Genomic DNA, 23996 nt, shown 5'->3' with positions numbered 1-23996 from the left:
TTACACACCCGTACTTTTTTCTTGAATATCATCGAGCAGAATGTTCACTAGTGAACTTTTCACAACTGATTATTGCCTCGTGAAATCGGTTTCAGTGAGAATCGCGTTTTCAAAAAATCAGTACTGAACTTTTCTGCAGTGAGTTCTCTTATCGATGATTTGTTGGTCTCAAATCACTTCTGAAATATTTCAGTCGCGATTTTCCGAATTTTCATTTTTCCCAACACCACCCACAGGAACCAAATAATGCGGCTTCTATGGAGAAAAAAACCCACGTCATCAGAACAATCCTCATCTAAGATCCATGTCATCAACCACTGCCGACAACCAACTGAAGACTGGATTCCCCAGTAATATCAGCGTACGACTAGGGTAACAGGTATTTTGGCTAACTTTAGGATTGATTTTACTTTGGCACAATTTGTAAAAATATCCACCAAAAGTTGTAATATCTTTGAAAAAGCCTTCCGCAATAGGTAATTTAATGTGATTAGCTTCAAATTGATGCAACGTGGGTTACTTAATATCGATTAAATCCATAAAGTTTGTTAGGTGGGCCAAAATATATGAGGTGGCCAAAATACCTCTGGTACCCTATGGGAACCAAAAACAACAGCGTTATAATTAATTTTTGTCTTTCTCATATAGAAAGGCTATGCAATCACTGTGAAAATCGACTTTTCAACCGAGGCCCGGAGGGCCGAACGTTATATACCATTCGACTCAGCTCGACGAACTGAGCAAATGTCTGTGTGTACATGTGTCCGTGTGTGTGTGTATGTAACAAAAATATGCACTCACTTTTCTCAGAGATGGCTGAACCGATTTTCACAAACAAAGATTCAAATGAAAGGTCTCATAGTCCCATAGCCTGCTATTGAATTTCATCCCGATCCGACTTCCGGTTCCGGAGATATAGGATGATATGTACCAAAAAATTGAAAAAAATATGCACTCACTTTTTGCAGAGATGGCTGAACCGATTTTCACAAACTAAGATTCAAATAAAAGGTATTACGGTCCCATAGCTTGCTATTGAATTTCATTTGAATGTGACTTCCGGTTCCGTAGTTATATGGTAATATGTGGAAATTTGAGTAAAAGTTTACACTCAATTATCTCTGGAACAACCAACCGATTTTCGCAAACTAAGATTCAAATGAAAGGTCTTATAATATCCTAAAAATTTGTAGAACATTTTATCTGGATCCGACTTCTGATTCCGGAACTAAAGCGTGATAAGTGGAAAATTATCAATTTTATGAGTACAAATCCCATAAAACTGTCTGATAAATTCTTCTAGTTTGCAGAGCTTGTTAGTTTGTGGGCATGAAAACTTGATTCGGCACTACTGCTCCCCTGTTTTCCTGTTCCGAGAGCACCGAAAGTGGAGAAGAAAAACTCCAAAAACAAAATTCACTTCGATTTCTCTGCTATGCTTGAACCGATTTTCACAAATCTTGATTTGAATTAAAGTTCATACTGTCTTTAAACCTACTGTGAAATTTCATCCGGATCCGACTTCCGGTTCCGTAGTTGCAGGGCGATGAGTGTCAAAGTTTTCAAATTAGATTTCTTTTAATTGGTTTAATCGAAATAGAGCATGAAGTAGTAAGAATAGGTTTAACTACGTTCAAAATTGTTCCGATTTGTAGGTCATATTTGTTGGTAGTAAACGAACCAACTTCGGCTATTCCGTTTATCTGAATCCGGATTCGGAAGAATTGGAAATAGTGATCAAAAACTGCAAAAAAGATCTCATTTACTTTTCTTGGAGATGGCCAAATCGATTTTCACAAACTTATAGGTTCAAAAGAAAAGTCTTACAGTTTCATACGGAATTCCTTAATTTGTTGTGGATACTACTTTTGGTTCCGGAACTACAGGGTAAGCAGGTTTTATAGAGTTTGTGAGATTAGATCCGAACAAATTATCCTATGTCTATTCAATAAACAGTTGTTTTTGCGAATTTCACGATTATATTTATGATGTAAAGAGTAATATGAGAAAGACATCATTACACCACTAGGTGGATTGAAATAGGTTTTTTTTATTCAATTATATAATTTCTAAGGCACACTGCTTAAGCTCTAAGATGCCATGGGCTTTTTCTAATTTCAATTAACAAATAACTTAAAACTAGGATAGTATATTTAGTTAATGTAATGACTTTGGCAGATCCCGCCTTCAGCTGGCGATCGGCACCGGCCGGCGTATTGAATGTAACACGTTGGTAAGTATCTATGTTGGCCGCTTTTTTCTGTCCGTGTGGGTTCGCGGGGAACACCCCCAGGCTACGAATACCAGGCGGGTGGCCCGTATTCTTTTCATAGACTACAGCGGCCGTCCGTGGGCAATGATGATGATGTTACGGAGAAAATGAAAAAATAAATATAGAGAAGTAAATATTACGGAGAACAGAGTAAGAAGATATATATGAACAAAGTGACTAAGAACGACAAAAATCTAATTAGTTGACATCGAGATGGTGAAAAAACACGGGAGGGGGAAGCAGAAAATTTAGTGACAACAAAAAGATCTTGTTAGTTCCAATGAAGATGGTGGACAGATGAGGGATGGGGAGATTCGGGCGGATGTTAGTGTCGAATCTGTGGGTGAAGTTTCTTCTTAGCATCAGTCGAGGAACAGGGGTACCTTTCAGAACAGGATACAATTGATTACACTTGTATATTAATGTGCTCAAGGAATTTATATATGAGCAACATATATGAAATCGGGATATTTCATATATGTTGCTCATATATAAATTCCTTGAGCACATTAATATACAAGTGTAATCAATTGTATCCTGTTCTGAAAGGTACCCCTGTTCCTCGACTGATGCTAAGAAGAAACTTCACCCACAGATTCGACACTAACATCCGCCCGAATCTCCCCATCCCTCATCTGTCCACCATCTTCATTGGAACTAACAAGATCTTTTTGTTGTCAACACATCTCGAACCGGAACATCAGGTGGTCTACCTCGGGCCCTGAAGGAGTCCTTTAAAACAGACCTGGCGTCACAACACTCCACACACGACATGCTCGATGTCCTGATAACCGTTGCCACAGGTGCAGAGACCGCTCTCCATGACCCCAATACGCCGAAGATGTGCGTTGAATGTGTAGTGATTAGACATGAGCCGAAACATAACACGAATGAAATCGCGACTCACGTTCATCCTCCTGAACCAAGGTTTCGTCGATACCCTAGGGATAATGGAGTGCAGCCATCATCCCAGTTCGTCATTACTCCATGAAGTTTGCCAACTTTCAAGTGCTCTTCGCCGAGAAATACTGAAAAAATCATTGAAGCAGATTGGTCTTTCATAAATATCACCTTCTAATGCGCCCACCTTAGCCAACGAGTCTGCCTTTTCATTTCCCGGAATGGAACTATGCGAAGGGACCCAGACTAACGATATTGAATAAGACCGTTCAGATAAAGTTCGCAAGTGTTTCCATATTTTCCCCAGGAAATATAGGGGATACTTTCCTGGCTTCATTGCCCGGAGAGCTTCTATTGAGTTTATACTGTCCGTGACAATGAAGTAATGGTCTTTGGGCGAGGTTTCAATGATCTCGAGGGTGTACTGAATAGCAGCTAATTCTGCGACGTAAACTGAAGCCGGATCACTGAGTTTGTACGAAGCGGTGATGTTCTGATTGAAGATGCCGAAGCCTGTGGACTCGTTGGTTTTTGATCCGTCAGTGTAAAACATCTTTTCACAGTTGACTGGGAACTTGACTTGAGGGCGCACGTGATCCGGAATTCCACTAATCTCTTCTCTCATGGATGTGTCGAAAAACACAGTAGAATCAGAAGTATCCAAGAAATGAGCACGGTTGGAAGCAAACGAAGAAGGACTAATATTCTGAGCCATGTAATCAAAATACAAGGACATAAAACGAGTTTGAGAATTAAGCTCGACAAGCCTTTCGAAGTTTTCAATTACCATCGGATTTGAGATATCGCATCGGATTAGCAATCGATATGAGAGATCCCAGAATCTATTTTTCAACGGTAAGACACCCGCCAGTACTTCAAGACTCATCGTATGAGTCGACTGCATGCAACCTAAGGCAATACGTAGACAACGACACTGAATTCTTTCCAGTCTAATGAAATAGGTGTTCGCGGCGGATCGGAAGCAGAAGCATCCATATTCCATTACGGACAATATCGTTGTTTGGTACAACCTGATCAGGTCTTCTGGGTGTGCACCAAAACTGATGCCATTTGCACCCCACCAAGTTCCGGTTATTGTGCGAAGAAAGTTGATTCTCTGCTGGCATTTTTGTTTCAGATACCTAATGTGACATCCCCAGGTGCCTTTGGAGTCGAACCAGACCCTGAGATATTTAAATGTGAAGACCTGAGCTATGGTTTCACCCCCTAGCTGAAGCTGTAATTGTGCTGGTTCTCGCTTCCTCGAAAATACAACCAGCTCAGTTTTCTCCGTAGAGAACTCGATACCCATTTGAAGAGCCCATGTCGACAAGTTGTCGAGGGTATCTTGCAATGGTCCTTGGAGATCGGCAGCTTTGGGTCCTATAATAGACACAACGCTGTCGTCGGCAAGTTGTCTTAGCGTTCAAGATGTGTTGATACATTGATCAATGTTGTTTACGTAAAAATTGTATAAAAGGGGGCTTAAGCATGAGCACTGAGGAAGGCCCATGTAACTGAATCGTATTGTCGACAAATCACCATAAGCGAAATACATGTATTTCTCGGACAACAGATTATACAAAAAGTTATTCAGAATTGGTGAAAGACCATACTGATGCAACTTCTCAGATAGGATGTTTATGGAAACTGAGTCAAAAGCCCCCTTGATGTCTAAGAACACTGATGCCATTTGTTCTTTACGAGCAAATGCCATTTGAATTTCTGTTGAGAGCAACGCAAGACAATCGTTCGTTCCTTTGCCCCTGCGGAAACCAAATTGTGTATCTGAAAGTATGCCATTGGTCTCGACCCAATTATCTAGACGGAACAGAATCATTTTTTCGAACAATTTCCGAATACAGGAAAGCATAGCAATCGGCCGATACGAATTGTGATCGGAGGCTGGTTTCCCTGGTTTTTGGATAGCGATAACTCTCTCCTTGTTATCGATACTTGTCTCCAGTCATGTGGGACAATATTATCCTCAAGAAACTTATTGAATGAATTCAATAAGCGTCTTTTGGCAGAGTCAGGCAAATTTTTCAACAAGTTGAATTTGATTTTGTCTAAACCCGTAGCTTTATTGTTACATGACAAGAGCGCAAGTGAGAACTCTACCATCGAAAAAGGTGTTTCGTTTGTATTTGATGTCGTGGCGCGAGAGATCTTCTGGTCCGGAGCAGAGTCTGGGCATACTTTTTTAGCGAAATCGAATATCCAGCGGTTAGAATATTCCTCGCTTTCGTTCGTGGTGTTTTTGTTGCGCATTCGTCGGGCTGTGTTCCAAATAGTGCTCATCGATGTTTCTTTTGTTAATCCGTCAACAAACCGGCGCTGTTTTGTCGTGAATACGACTTACTTTACTATGGGGCGCCTTTTCAAAATTAGCCATATGGAAGAATGGGCAGAACTTAATCGTGAATATCTCGACTTGTATTAATGGTAGCAACATAATTCTTTCACCATTTCATCGAAAATATGATCAGGAATTCAGGATAATATATTGAACAGTGTGCGATAACCACAAAGAACTCAAAAATTAAGTTTTCTTAAAATTTGAAAACAACGCGGAAAACTCTTTTCTTTCGCTTGGGTTTTTCGCGCAAGGACGACGATCTTGAGGTAGTCAGGCACATATCTTCAACTGAATGCGTATAAAAGGGAAACCGTGGTCGAAAATCGATCATTTCTATTCGTGCGTTCGATGGAAGCAGACGTCGTGGGAAGTGAATCATCAACCAGCAGCGACGGAGAATGCACCTTCTGCGTGGTTAAAACCTCAAACGCTCAGGTCTCATCTCTCATTCGCTTGCTGGCCATCGAGGCGAGAGGACCTTAACCAGCAGCAGCAGCGGGAGTTAACCAGCAGCGACGGAGAATGCACCTTCTGCGTGGTTAAAACCTCAAACGCTCAGGTCGCATCTCTCATTCGCTTGCTGGCCATCAAGGCGAGAACCAGCAGCGACTGAAACTGGATTAGGTCTTGAACTCAGAATCCAGTTATCTATTCCAGACTTCTATTCGGTTCCTCTTAAAACCATAATAATATTCCTAAAGAATTATGCGGAATTTACTTTACTGTACCTCTATACAACCCATTTTTGTCGTGAATACGACTTACTTTACTATGGGGTGCCTTTTCAAAATTTACTCTCTGAGAGAGTGATTAGTTTTTGATCGTGAATATCTATTGTTGTATCTAATGAATCAACATAATTCTTGCGACATGCCATCGGAAATATGATCACAATTTTATGATAAAATTTTCAGTTTTGTGACATAGTCTCAAATAATTCAAAATTAAACTTTTCTGAAATGTTTGGTATAAACGAGTATCAAAGAGGATAATTCATAAGGCGCGTTTGCCTTTCTCGTATTTTTAAAGCTCATAGCTCAGAGATCTGTGAAAGGATTTATATAATCTAACTACCAATAGAATCGAAATTTTTCAATCTAAACGTGTATAGCAAAAGCATAGAAGTATTTCAATAGTACACTATTGAAAAACCTGTCTCATTTGCTCCATGTCAACACCAGCCAATCAGAACGCGTTCTAAGGAAGAGAACAAAATATCTGCTGCTGTACAACAAATCGTCCGGGAAAAATGTTCCGAAAAGTGGTGAATATCGCAGTGAGTTCCTCAATTTGGTCCTTGTGAATGCTAGAAACGAATCCCTACAGCATATTGATAGTTTCTTTCAATAAAATATGCAAATCCGAAATGAAATAATCGACATAAAAATTCTGCATGCGGCTATTTTTATAGCCGTTAGGACCGCCCATTAGTGAAAAAGCTACAAACGAAATCACATAGAAGGAAATCTCTTAACTAAAATTCAATCAGTTTGGATTCAATCGCCTCTGCGAGCAGATGTGTTTTGTGTCGTCTGCACGCTTTCGACAAGAGTTATGTCAGAGACATAACTGGATGTCGTGAATACGAAAAAACTGACACGCTCTCATCACTTTTCCGAATATCAGTTAGTTGATTGATTGTATGAATTGTGCAAGCTTTCCCCTTTTTCACTAATAGAATTTGAAGCGATACACCTACATTAAAGTACAGATTAGTTACATTAAACAGCTACTATTCTACAACTATATATTCCAAACTTGAAACAATTCCTTTTTAATTTGCTAATATAGGAAGCTAGGTACGACAAATTTGTAGTTTATTTTTATTGAAGCTATGAAGTTCGAAGATATCTGATTCTTCTCGAAATTTCAGTATGAGACAATTGCAATGGCCTGGTCTGAAATGTATCTACGATCTTCGGTATGCAAGAGTGATTCTAATAATAATGATGATAGTAATAATAATAATACAGATTAACCTGTATATATGGCAACCCTGTTTCGCATGGCATATTTTAACACGACCCCATACTAGTATAAAGATGTGTTCAACATCATCACTTTCGCTTTCGCATTGCCGTTCGTAATTGAATGTGTTAGTGACGGTACAAATCTGCTTTTCTACCTGTTTTCGGAGCCATCGTTCTGACGGTGTCTCGTACGTACAGAGTAGCTGCTTTAACTTAAATGACGCTATTTCTCACATCACATTTCCTTTTATACGTGCTAGTGGTAGCACGGTAGGACGTCCCCTTTGTTAGAATTCCTTTCCTATACGCAGAACGGGAAACAGTGAAACGATATAAAAGAGAGAGAGTTAGCAGAGCGGCAGCCAGTAATACTGAATGGGTCGTCGAGCTGTTAACAGCATATTGTGGAGGAACAATTAAGGGCAAGGTAAAGTCCCGCTCAAACCGTGCTGGTCTGAAGTGCCCAGTTGGCGGCAGAATCCATCGTTTGCCTCAGAAGGGGAACTACGCCGAGCGTGTCAGTGCTGGTCTATCTGGCGGTAGTGATGGAGTACTTGGTTGCCGAAGTGTTGGAGTTGACCGGTAACGCTGCCCATGACAACGAAAACGAAAATCATCCCTCGCCATCTGCAGCTGGCCTTCCGTTGAAAACCCCGTCCTTTTCAGGATGACCACATCACTGTGATAAAGAAATATTTAGAATTGCTTTAAGTTTAGCCAGTTCTGATACGCCTGGAAAGTAGAATGCGCAAATCAAGTGGAAACATTTGTTCTAACAATTTTTGTTTTCGGCCGCATACTAAAGTACTCGCGACAAAAATACATATTGATCTGTGGCAACTCTGTTTCGCACGGCATATTTGTAAACTAGTATAAAGATGTGTTCAAAATCATCACTTTCGCTTTCGCATTGCCGTTCGTAATTGAATGTGTTAGTGACGGTGCAAATTATTTTAACTCCCATCTTGATGAATCTTTTGGTAGGAAATATTGAGATCTGAGTTGGTTCTCGTGTGTGTCTTGTTTCGGCAATGGGCCTTGCTGGACTTTTTGGCTGCCTTTTTCGGTGTCATTGTGCTGACGGTGTCTCGTGCATTCATATCGGGAAACAATGAGACGACAGGTCCTCGATGTTGCTGTCGTGTGTCTTGTTTCGGGAAGAGTTGCTCAGCAAATGATAGGAAAAGTGAACCATTCAACTTTTATATGGATGCTCTTGTATAGATACAGACATCTCGCGTTCTGATTGGCTGGTGCTGTCATGGGTTAAATCAAACAGGTTTTTCAATAGTGTACTATTGAAAAACTTCAATATTGTTGTAATACACGTTCAAGTTGAAGATTTTCGATTCTATTGGTAGTTAGATTATATAAATCCTTCTACAGATCACTGAGCTATGAGCTTTCAAAATACGAGAAAGGCAAACGCGCCATATGAATTATCCTCTTTGATACTCGTTTATACCAAACATTTCAGAAAAGTTTAATTGTGAACTATTTAAGAATATGTCACACAACTGAAAGTTTTATCATAAAATTGTGATCATATTTCCGATGGCATGTAGCAAGAATTATGTTGATTCATTAGATATGACATGAGATATTCACGATCAAAAACTTATCACTCTCTCAGAGGGTAAATTTTGAAAAGGCGCCCCATAGTAAAGTAAGTCGTATTCACGACAAAAACAACGGTGGAGAGCATTGCACAAGATCAGCCGTTCTAATGGCTCTAAAAGTTTTCTAAAGAACTATTAGGATTTGTTGTTGGCAAATCGTAGGGAAATATCCTAAGTTTACGGCAAATCAAGAACAGTTTGCTTAGATTTGTGCACTTTTCGCTGTATGAAATTCACAGTAATCGAGATCAAGTGAAGCCTTTTTTGCGAAAAATGTTCCAGAGTTTAATGTCGTAGAGAATTACGCAATTTGACCATTCTGAATGCTGGAAACGAATCCCTACAGCATATTGATAGTTTCTTTCAATAAATTATGCAAATCCGAAATGAAATAATCGACAATAAAATTTTGTATGCGGCTATTTTTATAGCCGTTAGGACCGCCCATTAGTGAAAAAGCTACAAACGAAATCACATAAAAGGAAATCTCTTAACAAAAATTCAATCAGTTTGGATTCTATCGCCCCTGCGAGCAGATGTGTTTTGTGTCGTCTGCACAGCTAGTTTCGCTTTTGTCAAGAGCGATTACGTCACAGCTGCCAGTCATTAGCATTGGGAAAAAACAACGGTGGAGAGCATAGCACAATATCAGCCGTTCTAATGGCTCTAAAAGTTTTCTATAGAACTATTAGGATTTGTTGTTGGCAAATCGTAGGGAAATATCCTAAGTTTACGGCAAATCAAGAACAGTTTGCTTAGATTTGTGCACTTTTCGCTGTATGAAATTCACAGTAATCGAGATCAAGTGAAGCCTTTTTTGCGAAAAATGTTCCAGAGTTTAATGTCGTAGAGAATTACGCAACTTGACTCTTCTGATTGCTGGAAACGAATCCCTACAGCATATTGATAGTTTCTTTCAATAAAATATGCAAATCCGAAATGAAATAATCTACATTAAAATTCTGTATGCGGCTATTTTTATAGCCGTTAGGACCGCCCATTAGTGAAAAAGCTACAAACGAAATCAGGTAGAAACAAGCCTCTCAACCAGAGATGCCAGGTCTGCAGATTTGTCTGTAAATCTGCAGATTTGGGGTATAGTGCTGCAGACATTTTTTGTTGTGCAGACTTTTGCAGACTTTTGAAATTCTCGCAGATTTTTGCAGACTTTTGAAATTCTCGCAGACTATCGTCTATATTTACAGACTTTTGAAATTTCCGCGACCGTTTTTTTTTGCTCGCCAAGTCAGTTTTGCGTGTAATACTTTATAGAGAAATTGCTGCCAGCAAGACAAACTTGCTGACTGCAGATTTTTTTTCAGATTTACAGACCCTGTCTGCAGATATTTGAAATTTTTACCTGGCATCTCTGCTCTCAACAAAACTTGAATCAGTTTGGATTGTATCGCCACTGCGAGCAGATGTGTTTTGTGTCGTCTGCACGCTTTCGACAAGAGCGATTACGTCACAGCTTCCAGTCATTAGCATTGGGAAAAAACAACGGTGGAGAGCATTGCACAATATCAGCCGTTCTAATGGCTCTAAAAGTTTTCTAGAGAACTATTAGGATTTGTTGTTGGCAAATCGTAGGGAAATTTCCTAAGTTTACGGCAAATCAAGAACAGTTTGCTTAGATTTGTGCACTTTTCGCTGTGTGAAACTCACAGTAATCGAGATCAAGTGAAGCCTGCTTTGTTTTTGCGAAAAAGGGGAATGCGTGCATAATTCATACAATTTATATTCGGAAGTGTTAAGGAACATGTCAGTTGTTTTCGTATTCACGACATCCAGTTCTGTCTCTGACATTACCCACTCGCCTTTTTTGCTTTAATTAAGTTCTTCATTTGCGTGTCTAGCGTTGCGTAATTATGGTAATTATCAGGTGTTCCATTGGCTCTAAACTGTTTGATCGCTGATTTTCTTTCCGCGTTCAGTGATGAGCACTCTGTCCCACCACGGATTGGGAGGACGGATGTTAGTTTTCGCGCCGGGTACACGTTTCGCTGAGCTTGAAGCTTGAATCGTGGAGTCGATAATCAACCCAGCCAAAAACGTGTACTCTTCCTCCGGAGGATGTTCTTGTGTTGTTTCCAGTTTCTCAGACATCGAATTTGCGTAATATTTCCAATCAATATTTCGTGTGAGGTCATACGAAACATTGATTGTCTCCGATGGTCTTAATCCGCTGGCGATTGAAATTACGATAGGTAGATGATCGCTACCGTAAGGATCGGGGATTACCTTCCACTTGCAATCCAACCGTAGTGATGTCGAGCAAAGGGATAAATCCAGCGCACTTGGTCTTGCTGGTGGTGCAGGAATCCGTGTCATTTCTCCCGTATTCAATATTGTCATATTGAAGTTGTCGCAAATATCATGGATCATAACTGATCTGTTATCGTCGTGAAGACAGCTCTATCCCGTACCGTGTGAGTTAAAGTCTCCTAAAACCAACGTCGGTGTGGGAAGGAGCTCTATGATATCACTGAGCCACTGATGCCCAACCGATGCTCTTGGGGGAATGTAGATGGAAGCAATGCAAAAGTCCTTGCCTTTGATTGTAACAGCACATGCAACTACTTCCCTGCCTGGTATCGAGGGGAGGTTAATTTTATAGAAGGAATAGCACTTTTTGATTCCCAAATATACTCCTCCATAGGGGTTTTCTTGATCCAAAAGAATAATAATAAAAGGCGGGTGGGTAATGTCAGAGACATAACTGGATGTCGTGAATACGAAAACAAATGACATGTTCCTTAACACTTTCGAATATCAATTAGTTGATCAATTGTATGAATTATGCAAGCATTCCCCTTTTCCACATTTTTCGCAAAAACAAAGAAGGCTTCACTTGAACTCGATTACTGTGAATTTCACACAGCGAAAAGTGCAAAAATCTTACCAAACTGTTCTACATTTGCACTAAACTGAGGATATTTTCTTTCGATTTGCGAACAACACATCCTAATAGTTCTTCAGAAAACTTTTAGAGCCATTAGAACGGCTGATTTTTTATAATGCTTTCCAACGTTGCTTTTTCATCCATCGAAATGTCTGGCAGCTATGACGTAATCGCTCTTGTCGGAAGCGAAACTAGCTTTGCAAACGGCACAAAATACATCTGCTCGCATTGGCGATAGAATCCAAACTGATTAGATTTTTGTTAGGAGCTTTCTTTTACGTGTTTTCGTTTGTAGCTTTTTCACTAATGGGCGGTCCTAACGGCTATAAAAAAGTCGCATACAGAATATTAATGTCGATTATTTTATTTCGCATTTGCATAATTTATTGAAAGAAACTATCAATATGCTGTAGGAATTCGTTTCTAGCATTCAGAAGGGTCAAATTGTGCAGTTCTCTACGAACTCTGGAACATTTCTCGCAAAAACACAGAAGGTTTCACTTGATCTCGATTACTGTGAATTTTACACAGCGAAAAGTGCAAAAATCTAACCAAACTGTTCTAGATTTACACTAAACTGAGGATATTTCCTTTCGATTTGCGAACAACAAATCCTAATAGTTCTTCAGAAAACTTTTAGAGCCATTAGAACGGCTGATTTTTTATAATGCTCTCCAACGTTGCTTTTTCATCCATCGAAATGACTGGCAGCTGTGACGTAATCGCTCTTGTCGGAAGCGAAACTAGCTGTGCAGGCGACACAAAACACATCTGCTCGCAGTGGCGATAGAATCCAAACTGATTCAATTTTTGTTAAGAGATTTCCTTTTATGTGATTTCGTTTGTAGCTTTTTCACTAATGGGCGGTCCTAACGGCTATAAAAATAGCCGCATATAGAATTTTTATGTCGATTATTTCATTTCGGTTTTGTATAATTTATTGAAAAAAACTATCAATATGCTGTAGGGATTCATTTCAGAAGGGTCAAATTGCATAATTCTCTACGATATTAAACTCTGGAACATTTTTCGCAAAAAAAGGCTTCACTTGATCTCGATTACTGTGAATTTCACACACCTCCTTATAACTAACCCTAACCTAATACGTACAAATTTTGAATTATTGTATTTCAGAGATTGAGCACCTCTCTTCAAATTTCGTTCAGTATTGTTCGAATTTTTGTTCTAGTATATCCAGGGAGGTCATCTCATGTACTTCACCAGTCCTTGTCCAAGGGGGTAGATTTAGAATCATCTTTAAGATCTTACTTTGAATGCGCTGAAGCCTAAGTTTGTGTGTTCGTGCACAGCCCCGCCAAACAGGGACTGCGTATTCAATTGCGGGGTAGATGATTTGTTTATAGACAGCCATCTGATTCTTCAGGCATAGTTTAGATGTTCTACAAATCAGCGGATACAGAGACCTAATGAGTATGCTGCATTTTTGAATGATTTTGTCAACATGTGACCTGAATATCAGATGTCTGTCAAAGGTGAGTCCTAGATAGATAACTTCATCGGACCATTGAATGACCTCATCACCGAATCGTATTCTGCATTCGTCTGATGGAACAAGTTTTGGAGATCTTGAATGTGGAAACAAGATGACCTGAGTTTTTGCTGCATTGATCACAATTTTCCAGCTTGTAAAATATTCCGTTAAAGCGTCCAAACCTGTCTGTAGTTTATTCTTCAGAGCATTAATGACACGACCTTTGTAAAGAATGGCAATATCATCAGCAAATTGTGACAGAACACCACCACCTGGAAGAGGTGGGATGTCTGATGTGAAAATGTTGTATAGAATGGGACCTAGGATACTTCCCTGGGGTACACCAGCAGGAATAGTAAATCTTTCTGAAAGTGCATTATTCAGAGAAACCTGGAATGCTCTATCTGCAAGATAATTTTTGATAATTTTAATAAGATACATGGGAAAATTATACCGATGCAGTTTGAACACCAGTCCATCGTGCCACACATTATCGAATGCCTTTTCAATATCCAATATTGCCATGGCAGTCGTTTTGGACACTGATTTGTTTTGCTGGATGACGTTGTTAACCCTTGTGAGTTGGTGGATGGTGGATCTTCCTTTCCGGAACCCAAACTGTTCTTCCAGAAATATATCCTGTTCATCTGCGAAAGCAAGAATTCGCCTTTGTATTGACTTTTCAAACAGCTTGGATAGGGCAGAAAGTAAGCTGATGGGCCGATAGCTCTTGGAAAAGGAAGGATCTTTCCCCGGTTTCAAAACTGGGATAACTTTAGCTAACTTCCACATTGAAGGGAAGTAACCAAGCTCCCAGCACCTGTTAAAAATTTTAGCTAAGAAGACAAATGAGCGAATACTCAAATGTTTCAGCTCAATGTTGAATGTGTTGTCGAAACCGGGGGCCTTCATATTTTTGGATTTTTTCACAAAAGCCATCAGCTCATTCGCAGTGACTCTACTTTCCTCAGGAACCAAGCTGTCTGATTGGTCAACCTCAGCTACGCTATCAGCAACAGCTCTTTCATATGGACTAACAATGTTAAGTCCTAAATTGTGAGAACACTCAAACTGCTGGCCTAGCGCATTTGCCTTCTCTACTGGTGTGATTAAAGGTATTCCTTCAGCTGCGTCCTGGGGTGACATCAGAGGAGGAATAGGCTTCGGTTTTTTCTTAAGCACCTTCGTTAAGGACCAGAAGGGCTTTGAATGTGGGAGAATTTCTCGAAGCTTTTGCTGGAAGTTCCTGTTGCGAAGCTCTGATATCCTTTCCTGGATTATCCTAGTTAAGTTGTTATAAGAAGTCTTCCTATCTAGGATGCCAGTTCGTTGATACTGCCTCCGGTAGATATTCCGAAGTCGGATGAGTTTCTTGGTGACACTGTCGATTTGAAGAGAGGAACTCGGCATATGTTGTACTGGAACCGTCCTATCACGAGCGACTGTGATTGAATGCTGCAAGGAAGATAGGGCCGCATCGATTTCCATCGGGGAATCAAGTGGCAAATCGATATTAATAAGTTGGTCGGCGATATGTTGAAATTGGACCCAATCGGTGCGATAATAGTTCCTCCGAGGTTGAATAGGCACTGTTTCTGGTGAAGATCCCAACGTCAATATTACTGGGAAGTGGTCAGAAGAGAGCTCGTAGAAGACAACCGGAGAACTGTCTATGACGATGTTGCTGATGTATATATCCAAAATGGAATGAACTCCCGATCTGGAAAGTCGCGTTGGTTGATCCGGAGCGAAGATGTTGTATTGTCCAGCTTCGTAATCTTCGGCAAGTACGAATCCGTTTCGATTCTGTCTTCTGTTTCCCTACAGCTCATGCCGTGCGTTCAGATCCCCAGCAATGATGAATTTGTTCTGTCGTCGAGTGAGCATAGCCAGATCTCGCTTCAATGATGCACACGTACCATCTCGAAGATTGGTTTGTTTGGGGCAGTACGCTGCAATGATGATGATGGGTCCCATCGTCGTTGTAATCTAAATTCCGATGGCTTCTATGAGTTGCAATTTAAAGGCTGACAGAAGCCTGTGCTGAATGGATCGTTTAATGGCAATGGCAACTCCCCCTCCTCTGGTAGTTGCCCTGTCGAGCCTGTGAATCCTGTAATTGGAAATAAAAATAGAAATTTCAGGTTTGAGATGAGATTCAGTTAAAATAGCAATATCGGCATTCTTCTCTTGAAGAAAGTCGGACAATTCAGCAGTTTTGCTCCTGAGTGAGCAAGCATTCCAATTTACTATAACCAACTCATTATATTGCATATTCGATGATGAATTTGCCTAAGGCGTTGATTTGATCTAACCGCGTTCTGCCGTTTCGAAGTTTTGTTGTCATTGTTTCAAAAATGACGATCAGTTGTTCAGCAGAAAATAAATCACCAGAGTCATCCTTTGCTTGTGGTTGATTATTGCCCCATCCAGGAGGGATTTTTGAGGAAGATTCTTTTTGTGATCCAGCGGCTGAATCTTTTGGATTGCTGCGAGGAAGTGGCGGCAAATTCGGAATATCCCTCTTCGGTAGGAGCCGTGGGAAATTAACTTCATCCTTCTGTGGAACATTCTTACGCGTTGATTGTTTGCGGGACGCCTGTTGTCGAATTTTTGTGAACTCAGCACGTTTGGGACACGATTTGCTAGTAGATGGATGGTCGCCATCACAGTTCACACATTTTACAGCGATGTCATCTAGTAGGCAATCGTTGGTATTGTGTGGTTCGGCACATTTCCCGCACCGACTTTTCATGTGGCAATTCCTCGCTCCATGGCCGTAGTTCAAACAGTTCGTGCACTGTGTGACATCCCGATGTACCGGTTTATACTTTTGCCATTCGATGATTATGTGAAATAACGATTTAATCGTTTTCAGTTGACTCATGGTGATGGAGCCCTTCTCCAGATGAATCAGGTACAGTTGATCTCTAAACTTTTTGTCCGTATTATGTCGCTTCATTTTAAATACCATCAAAGGCTTTAGTCCAGCCTCCGACAGTGCCTGCTTTAGTTCGGCTTCCATCACGTCGGGTAGTCCTCGAAGTACAACCTTCATAGGTTTGTTGGCGGCAATATCGTGTGTGAAGTATTCCGCTTTTGTCTGCTTCAGATAGCATTCCACTCCTTTGTAGTGGTTCAAAGCCGGAACAGTTATTTTGTAGCCTTCAGTACATAAACGGATTGTTGCCTGTAGTCCTTTGCTGATCAGTGTGTTGAAATCCGAGCGTAGAGTTGGTGGGAAGCCCTTCAGGTAGAAAGGCGGCATTTTTTCCTTCTTCTGCAGTTCCTCTTCGACATCTACTGGCAGATCAGCATATTGGTTTTGTCGTGAATACGACTTACTTTACTATGGGGTGCCTTTTCAAAATTTACCCTCTGAGAGAGTGATAAGTTTTTGATCGTGAATATCTCTTGTTGTATCTAACGAATCAACATAATTTTTGCTACATGCCATCAGAAATATGATCACAATTTTATAATAAAATTTTCAGTTGTGTGACATAATCTCAAACAATTCAAAATTAAACTTTTCTGAAATGTTTGGTATAAACGAGTATCAAAGAGGAAAATTCATAAGGCGCGTTCGCCTTTCTCGTATTTTTAAAGCTCATAGCTCAATGATCTGTGAAAGGATTTATATGATCTAACTACCAATAGAATCGAAATTTTTCAACTTAAGTGTGTATAGAAAAAGCATTGAAATATTTCAATAGTACACAATTGAAAAACCTATCTCATTTGACCCATGCCAACACCAGCCAATCAGAACGCGTTCTGAGGAAGAGAACAAAATATCTGCTGCTGTACAACAAATCATTAGAGAAAATGTTCCGAACAGTGTGTAATATCGTAATGAGTTCCACAATTTGCTCCTTCTGAAAAGCAGGAATGAATCCCGTACAGCATCGTGATAGTTTCTTTCAATGAAATGCAAATCCGAAATGAAATAATCGACATTAAAATTCTATATGCTGCTATTTTTCTAGCCATTAGGGCAGCCCATCAGTGAAAAAGCTACAAACGAAATCACGTAAAAAGAAACCTCTTAACAAAATTTGGATCAGTTTGGATTCTATCGTCACTCCGAGCAGATGTATTGTGTGTCGTTTGCAAAGCTAGTTTCGCTTCCGACAAGAGCGATTACGTTACAGCTACCAGTTGTTTGCATTGTTGAAAAACAACGAAAAGAGGACAACGGTGGACAGCATCACACAAAATCAGCCGTTCTAATGGCTCTAAAAGTTTTCTAAAGAACTATTAGGATTTCTTGCTCGAAAATCGAAGGGAAATATCCTCAGTTTAGTGCAAATCTAGAACTGTTTGATTTGATTTTTGCACTTTTCGCTGTGTGAAGTTCACAGTAATCTAGATCAAGTGAAGCCTTCTTTGTTTTTGCGAAAAATGTGCAAAAGGGGAATGCTTGCATAATTCATACAATTGATCAACTAATTGGTATTCGGAAGTGTTGAGGAACATGTCAGTTGTTTTCGTATTCACGACATCCAGTTATGTCTCTGACATTACCCTCCCGCTTTTTACTCAGCAAACGGTCGTTTACCTGTACATCACTTGGCTTCAGACGCTTAGCATCCTTTGGATCCTTCTCGGATCTATGGCGGTTTTTACCCAAAGCTTGGGTAGGTAGACAACTGCGAATAAAAAATAAAACAAAATCGAAATTAGTCGTAGTAGGTTATTCGTCTATTCACATCGAGTGTTAGATGACGAATGATTCAATTTTTATTAAGAGATTTCCTTTTATGTGATTTCGTTTGTAGCTTTTTCACTAATGGGCGGTCCTAACGGCTATAAAAATAGCCGCATACAGAATTTTTATGTCGATTATTTCATTTCGGTTTTGTATAATTTATTGAAAGAAACTATCAATATGCTGTAGGGATTCGTTTCTAGCATTCAGAAGGACCAAATTGAGGAACTCACTACGATATTCACCACTTTTCGGAACATTTTTCTTGAACGATTTGTTGTACAGCAGCAGCTATTTTCTTCTCTTCCTCAGAACGCGTTCTGATTGGCTGGTGTTGACATGGGTCAAATGAGATAGGTTTTTCAATAGTGTACTATTGAAATACTTCAATGCTTTTGCTTTACACGTTTAAGTTGAAAAATTTCGATTCTCTTGGTAGTTAGATTATATAAATCCTTCCACAGATCTCTGAGCTATGAACTTTCAAAATATGAGAAAGGCAAACGCGCCATATGAATTATCCTCTTTGATACTCGTTTATACCAAACATTTCAGAAAAGTATAATTTTGAACTATTTGAGATTATGTCACACAAATGAAAATGTTATCATAAAATTGTGATCATATTTCCGACGGCACGTAGCAAAAATTATGTTGATTCGTTAGATATAACAGGAGATATTCACGATCAAAAACTTATCACTCTCCCAGAGGGTAAATTTTGAAAAGGCACCCCAAAGTAAAGTAAGTCGTATTCACGACAAAATTGTGGAAGTTGAGAGATATTTCAGAAGTTAACCAAGTTTCGCACAATGGAAATGCATCGCAGTTCATGGTATATAATAGATGTTTGAAGGAATCAATTTTTGGAATGATACTTCTGCAATTCCATTGTAAAACAGTGTTAAAATCCTTGACCTCATTGGATAAATTAGCCATCGAAGGATACAATCGCTGAAAGAAGGGGCCATTTTACAGTCAGCTGTTTCATAAACGTCTCAGCTACGGGTACAAAGGTCATCAAAAGACCTTTCAAGGGGTCAGAGATATTGAAAGTTTTAAAAATCCAGTCCACTATATCAGAAAATTTAATAAATCCAGCATTTGGTTAATTCTTTAACTGGTCTTTAGGGGCAATTGAGTTTTTGTTTGTCTTAGGAAGTGTTGGAAACTCCTTATCAGATCTCAGTTTTTCTAGATCAGGAGCTATTCTTTGCTTCGGTGTTTTATTGAAACTTCCATTAGCTGTTACTTTTGGAGGCCCCTCAAGGGCCACCTTCGAACCCTTACTAGGTAGCTTATGAGAGGAAATATTTCTTGTTTTCCTGTTGCTACGAGGGATGACCGAAGATGTGCCTTCGAGAGGGACGTCTGAATCGCACTCGTCTGTTGACAAGCAAGTATAGGGATTTGCAGATGGGCTTGGTGGTGTAGCGCTCTGTAGCATTTCTGCAAATGTGCGCTTGGAGCGCTCCCTTAAAGAATGCTTTAACTTATCTCCCCGCAATTTGTAGGTGGGACATGCTTAGAGATCATGCGGACCCTCACTGCAGTAGAGACACTTTTCAATGTCTCTTCCGCAAGAGCCATCCGCATGACACTCTCCACACTTCGAACAACGGGGCCGATTCGCACAATGGGAGGCTGTGTGTCCTAATTGCTGGCAATTAGTACAGTTCATAACCCGCGGCACGAAGATACGTACAAGTAGACGAACCCTGTCCAGAAGGACATAATTTGACAAAGCCGAACCAGCGAAGGTCACACGATACGAGTTCGAGTGAGGATAAGATTTTGACCCATCCTCGGCGATCGATACTGAATGCAAGCGTTTGCAATCCAGTATCTTCAAATTCTTGAGTAAGGGGTTTTTGAAACCGCCAACATCGTGCTCAAGAATATCTGCGCAAGTAAAACTTGCATCTGTGACCACGCCGTCTATTTCGACTTCGCGAGCTGGTACGTATACGCGATACTCCCGCGTAAAGAGCTCATTTCGAACGATCTCATTAGCCTGCTTTAAGCTGGTCAACGTGACCCTGAGTTTGTCGGAGCGCATTTTTACAATTTGTGTGACAGTCGGGTAATGTGACGTCAGGTTCTTAGATAATGTCAATAAATTCATTGCTTTATCTTTTGATTTGGTCCGGAAGTACACCACATATGGACCGGTCGATAGTGGCGGGTTTGGATCTGTCTTCATTTCATCGTCTGGAGGGGGAGGGCTCATTGTGCTTACTGCAGCACGAGGTTATATTTGGGCAAGTGGAAAATTATAAGAGGGATGCAACAATAAACTTTAATCAGGGAAGAATAAATAAAGAAGCAATACTTAACTTGTTGTACAGTTGTAAGGAACGGTTGCCAAGACCTGCTCTTGGTCGATTGCCACTTCAATTGATGCCAAAACACCTCTACGAGGAAATATATATATATATATATATATATATATATATATATATATATATATATATATATATATATATATATATATATATATATATATATATATATATATATATATATATATATATATATATATATATATATATGTATGTATATATATATATATATATATATATATATATATATATATATATATATATATATATATATATATATATATATATATATATATATATATATATATATATATATATATATATATATATATATATATATATATATATATGTGTATATATATATATATATATATATATATATATATATATATATATATATATATATATATATATATATATATATATATATATATATATATATATATATATATATATATATATATATATATATATATATATATATTTATCACTGTTTCTAATGTATTTGTAAACAATAACACATCAGCGCCCAGCTGGTACTGGCTAACGGTACCACACACAGAACTTCTCTACACAAGCTCACAATCGATCTTGAGGACGGATTAATTCGAATTATCACTCGACCGCACTGATGCAGACAATAGAATACGGAATGACCTTGATAACGGAATAAAACAATTCACCGTATTGTTGGAGAAACGTGAAATAACGTCCGATAGTTACAGTGGAACTGAACAGCGTTAAAATTAATGAAATTTTCCTAGTCTTATTTCTTAGTTAAGAAATACCCTCAACATCTTAGAGCTAAGGCTAATATATATTTTTAATAAACCAAAACTACATCATAAAATCCAAAATAAGTTTTGATTTCTTAAAATTTGGATTCTTAAACCATTTACATTTCGTTGTGCTTCGATTTTTTATGATTATCATGTAGATTTCTAAAGCAGGCAAGGCGCATAACTCATTGTAAGTTTCTTGCAGCCGGGCAGCTATGTAGGATTATCGCGCCGTAACAGTCTTCAGGTAGTTTGATCCATGACCGCTGTTCGTTAACATTATGTTATTAATTAATAGATCATAGATTCAAAAAAAATAGGAATAGAGCTTAAATCAAAATTAATTTTTTGTATTTTTCTAGCAGAAATTATCAATCCAGAAAATGAATATATTGAAGAATTCGTCTGTGGAGAAAATGACGTTGCAGAAAATGATATGAAATCATTTGATTTGGGCGATGGAAAAGTGCTAGTGGTGAAGCAAAATGGTAAGTTCTTCGCAATTGGAAATAAATGCTCTCACTATGGGGCGTTATTGAACACTGGAGCACTAGGAAAAGGAAGAGTTCGGTGCCCATGGCATGGTGCCTGCTTTAATATTGAAACTGGTGATATCGAAGATTTTCCAGGCCAGGATTCTTTACCGTGTTATAACGTTAAGATAGAAGAAGGGAAAGTATGATATATACTTGAATTTTTTTTTCAAAATTTTTTAGCTTTGTTTTCATTACCAGGTAAAAGTAAAAGCCAAACGTTCTGAACTGCTAACGTGCAAACGAACTAAACCGATGGTAACAAAACTACGTAGTGATGATCGTACCTTCGTGATAATTGGTGGTGGACCATCTGGTGCCATATGTGCTGAATCATTACGCCAAGAAGGGTTTACAGGTCGCATTGTAATGATAAATAAAGAACCATGCCTGCCTTACGATCGAGTATTAGTAAGCAAATCGATGGATTTCGAATTGAAAAAAAAGTTACTTAGAAATGAAATGTTTTATACGGATCATGAAATCGAAACTATTCTCGGTACTGAGGTCATATCACTAGACAGTTTCGATAAGAAAGTTACCCTGAGCAATGGGTATAAAATCAAGTACGACAAAGTATTTATAGCGACTGGTTCTAATGCAAGAAAAACACCGATTGAGGGATCAGATTTGAAAAACGTGTGTGTGCTGCGATCGAACGAGGATTCAAAATATGTAAATTCTCAACTAAGCCTTGATAAACATGTTATCATACTTGGTGTTAGTTTCATCGGTCTGGAAGCTGCTGCTTACTGCCTTACCAAAGTTTTTAAAGTTACCGTTATCGGTCGAGGCTCAATTCCCTTAAAAGAATCATTTGGGGAGAAGATAGGCGCTAGAATTATGGAAATGTTTGTAGAAAAAGGTGTTGAGTTTATCATGAACTCCGGTTTAAAACGATGTATTGGCGATGACAACCGCAATTTGATATCCGCAGAGTTAATTGATGGAACTGTTTTAAAAGCTGATTTGTGTATAATGGGCATAGGATCGACACTTAACACAAACTTTCTTAACGATTCGGGCGTGAAAATAAACGGAAACGGTTCAATCGATACCAATATGTATTTAGAGACCAATGTGCCTGGAATTTTCGCAGGTGGAGATATTGCCAATGCTCCTGTCTATTGCAATAATAACGAACTAGCTACAATTGGACATTACCCGTTGGCTCAGTATCATGGAAAAATAGCCGCTTTAAACATGGTTGGAAAAGCCACCGGGCTCAAGGCTGTCCCATATTTTTGGACCATGCTTTTTGGAAAAGGATTTCGATATGCTGGCTATGGAAGTCCCTATGAAGTTATAATTGAAGGAGATTTAAAACAACTTACATTCGTTGCTTTTTATATAGACATACACGAAAAAGTAATCGGAATGGCATCATGTGGTCGAGATCCAATTGTGTCCCAATTTGCCGAATACCTTTTTCAAGGAAAAACTTTACACAAACGTGACTTGAATCCAGATCCTTTTTTCTGGATGAAGAAAGATTGATTTGATTCAATCCAGAATTTTCGTGGGTGCCGTTGATTCATTTTTCACTAACTCAAGAAGCAGAAAAGCTATGTAAACAAAACCTATATTCTGAAATATACGGGATTCCAAACTCGCGCAGTCGAAGGGGTCATTTTTTCTTGTATTCCTACCACACTTCTCCATACAAGGAAGCTCGTATACCTTGCACAAACCCGTGAGATAAAAAAAACTGTCTATCAACTTTAAAAAGTTAGGTTTTGTCCATCGCTTGAATTTTTCAATTTCAATTTGTAAATAATTATTTCAAGTTAATAAGAATTTTCCTTTGTTTTGCATCGTCGCACTAAACGATTAAAAATACTTTATCCTACAGTACGGAAGTCGGACCCCTGGAACAGGAAGTCGGAACTTTTATTTGAGCCTACACACTTAAAACCGATTCTCGAGCTCGGCATTTTCACATGCCGAAGAAGATCAGCAACACAACATTTTGCTGATTGTTCAGTAATCCACATGCTCTTTTCCGAAATTCGTTAAAGTAATATGCTGATATCTCAGTGAAGCGCGTACTTTTGCCGAAGTTTGGCATAATATTATGCTGATCTTGTAAGTAAACAACCAATATACCGAAATCCGCA

The 23996-nt window shown here is 39.0% G+C and overlaps 1 protein-coding gene across 10 annotated transcripts in view; it reads left to right on the top strand.

Moving 5' to 3' along the window:
• LOC131432440 (apoptosis-inducing factor 3) overlaps nucleotides 1–23496 on the top strand; it is a 138139-nt gene extending 114643 nt beyond the window's left edge. For 5 of the 10 annotated variants that reach the window (XM_058598718.1, XM_058598713.1, XM_058598711.1 and 2 more), the window contains 2 exons: nucleotides 21709–22022; nucleotides 22081–23496. In XM_058598718.1, coding sequence (XP_058454701.1) covers nucleotides 21783–22022; nucleotides 22081–23376 — 1536 coding nt within the window. In that variant the 5' untranslated portion in view covers nucleotides 21709–21782 and the 3' untranslated portion in view covers nucleotides 23377–23496. Of the gene's footprint in view, nucleotides 1–21504; nucleotides 21594–21708; nucleotides 22023–22080 lie in introns of those variants that run through there. The other 5 variants (XM_058598714.1, XM_058598712.1, XM_058598709.1 and 2 more) reach the window with 3 other exon arrangements.
• Nucleotides 23497–23996: the final 500 nt, after the last annotated feature.

The sequence above is a fragment of the Malaya genurostris genome, chromosome 2 (genome assembly GCF_030247185.1).
Source record: "Malaya genurostris strain Urasoe2022 chromosome 2, Malgen_1.1, whole genome shotgun sequence".
NCBI lineage: Eukaryota > Metazoa > Arthropoda > Insecta > Diptera > Culicidae > Malaya > Malaya genurostris.
The sequence above is the reverse complement of the archived record's forward strand: the minus strand, read 5'-3'. Positions and strand labels throughout refer to the sequence as shown.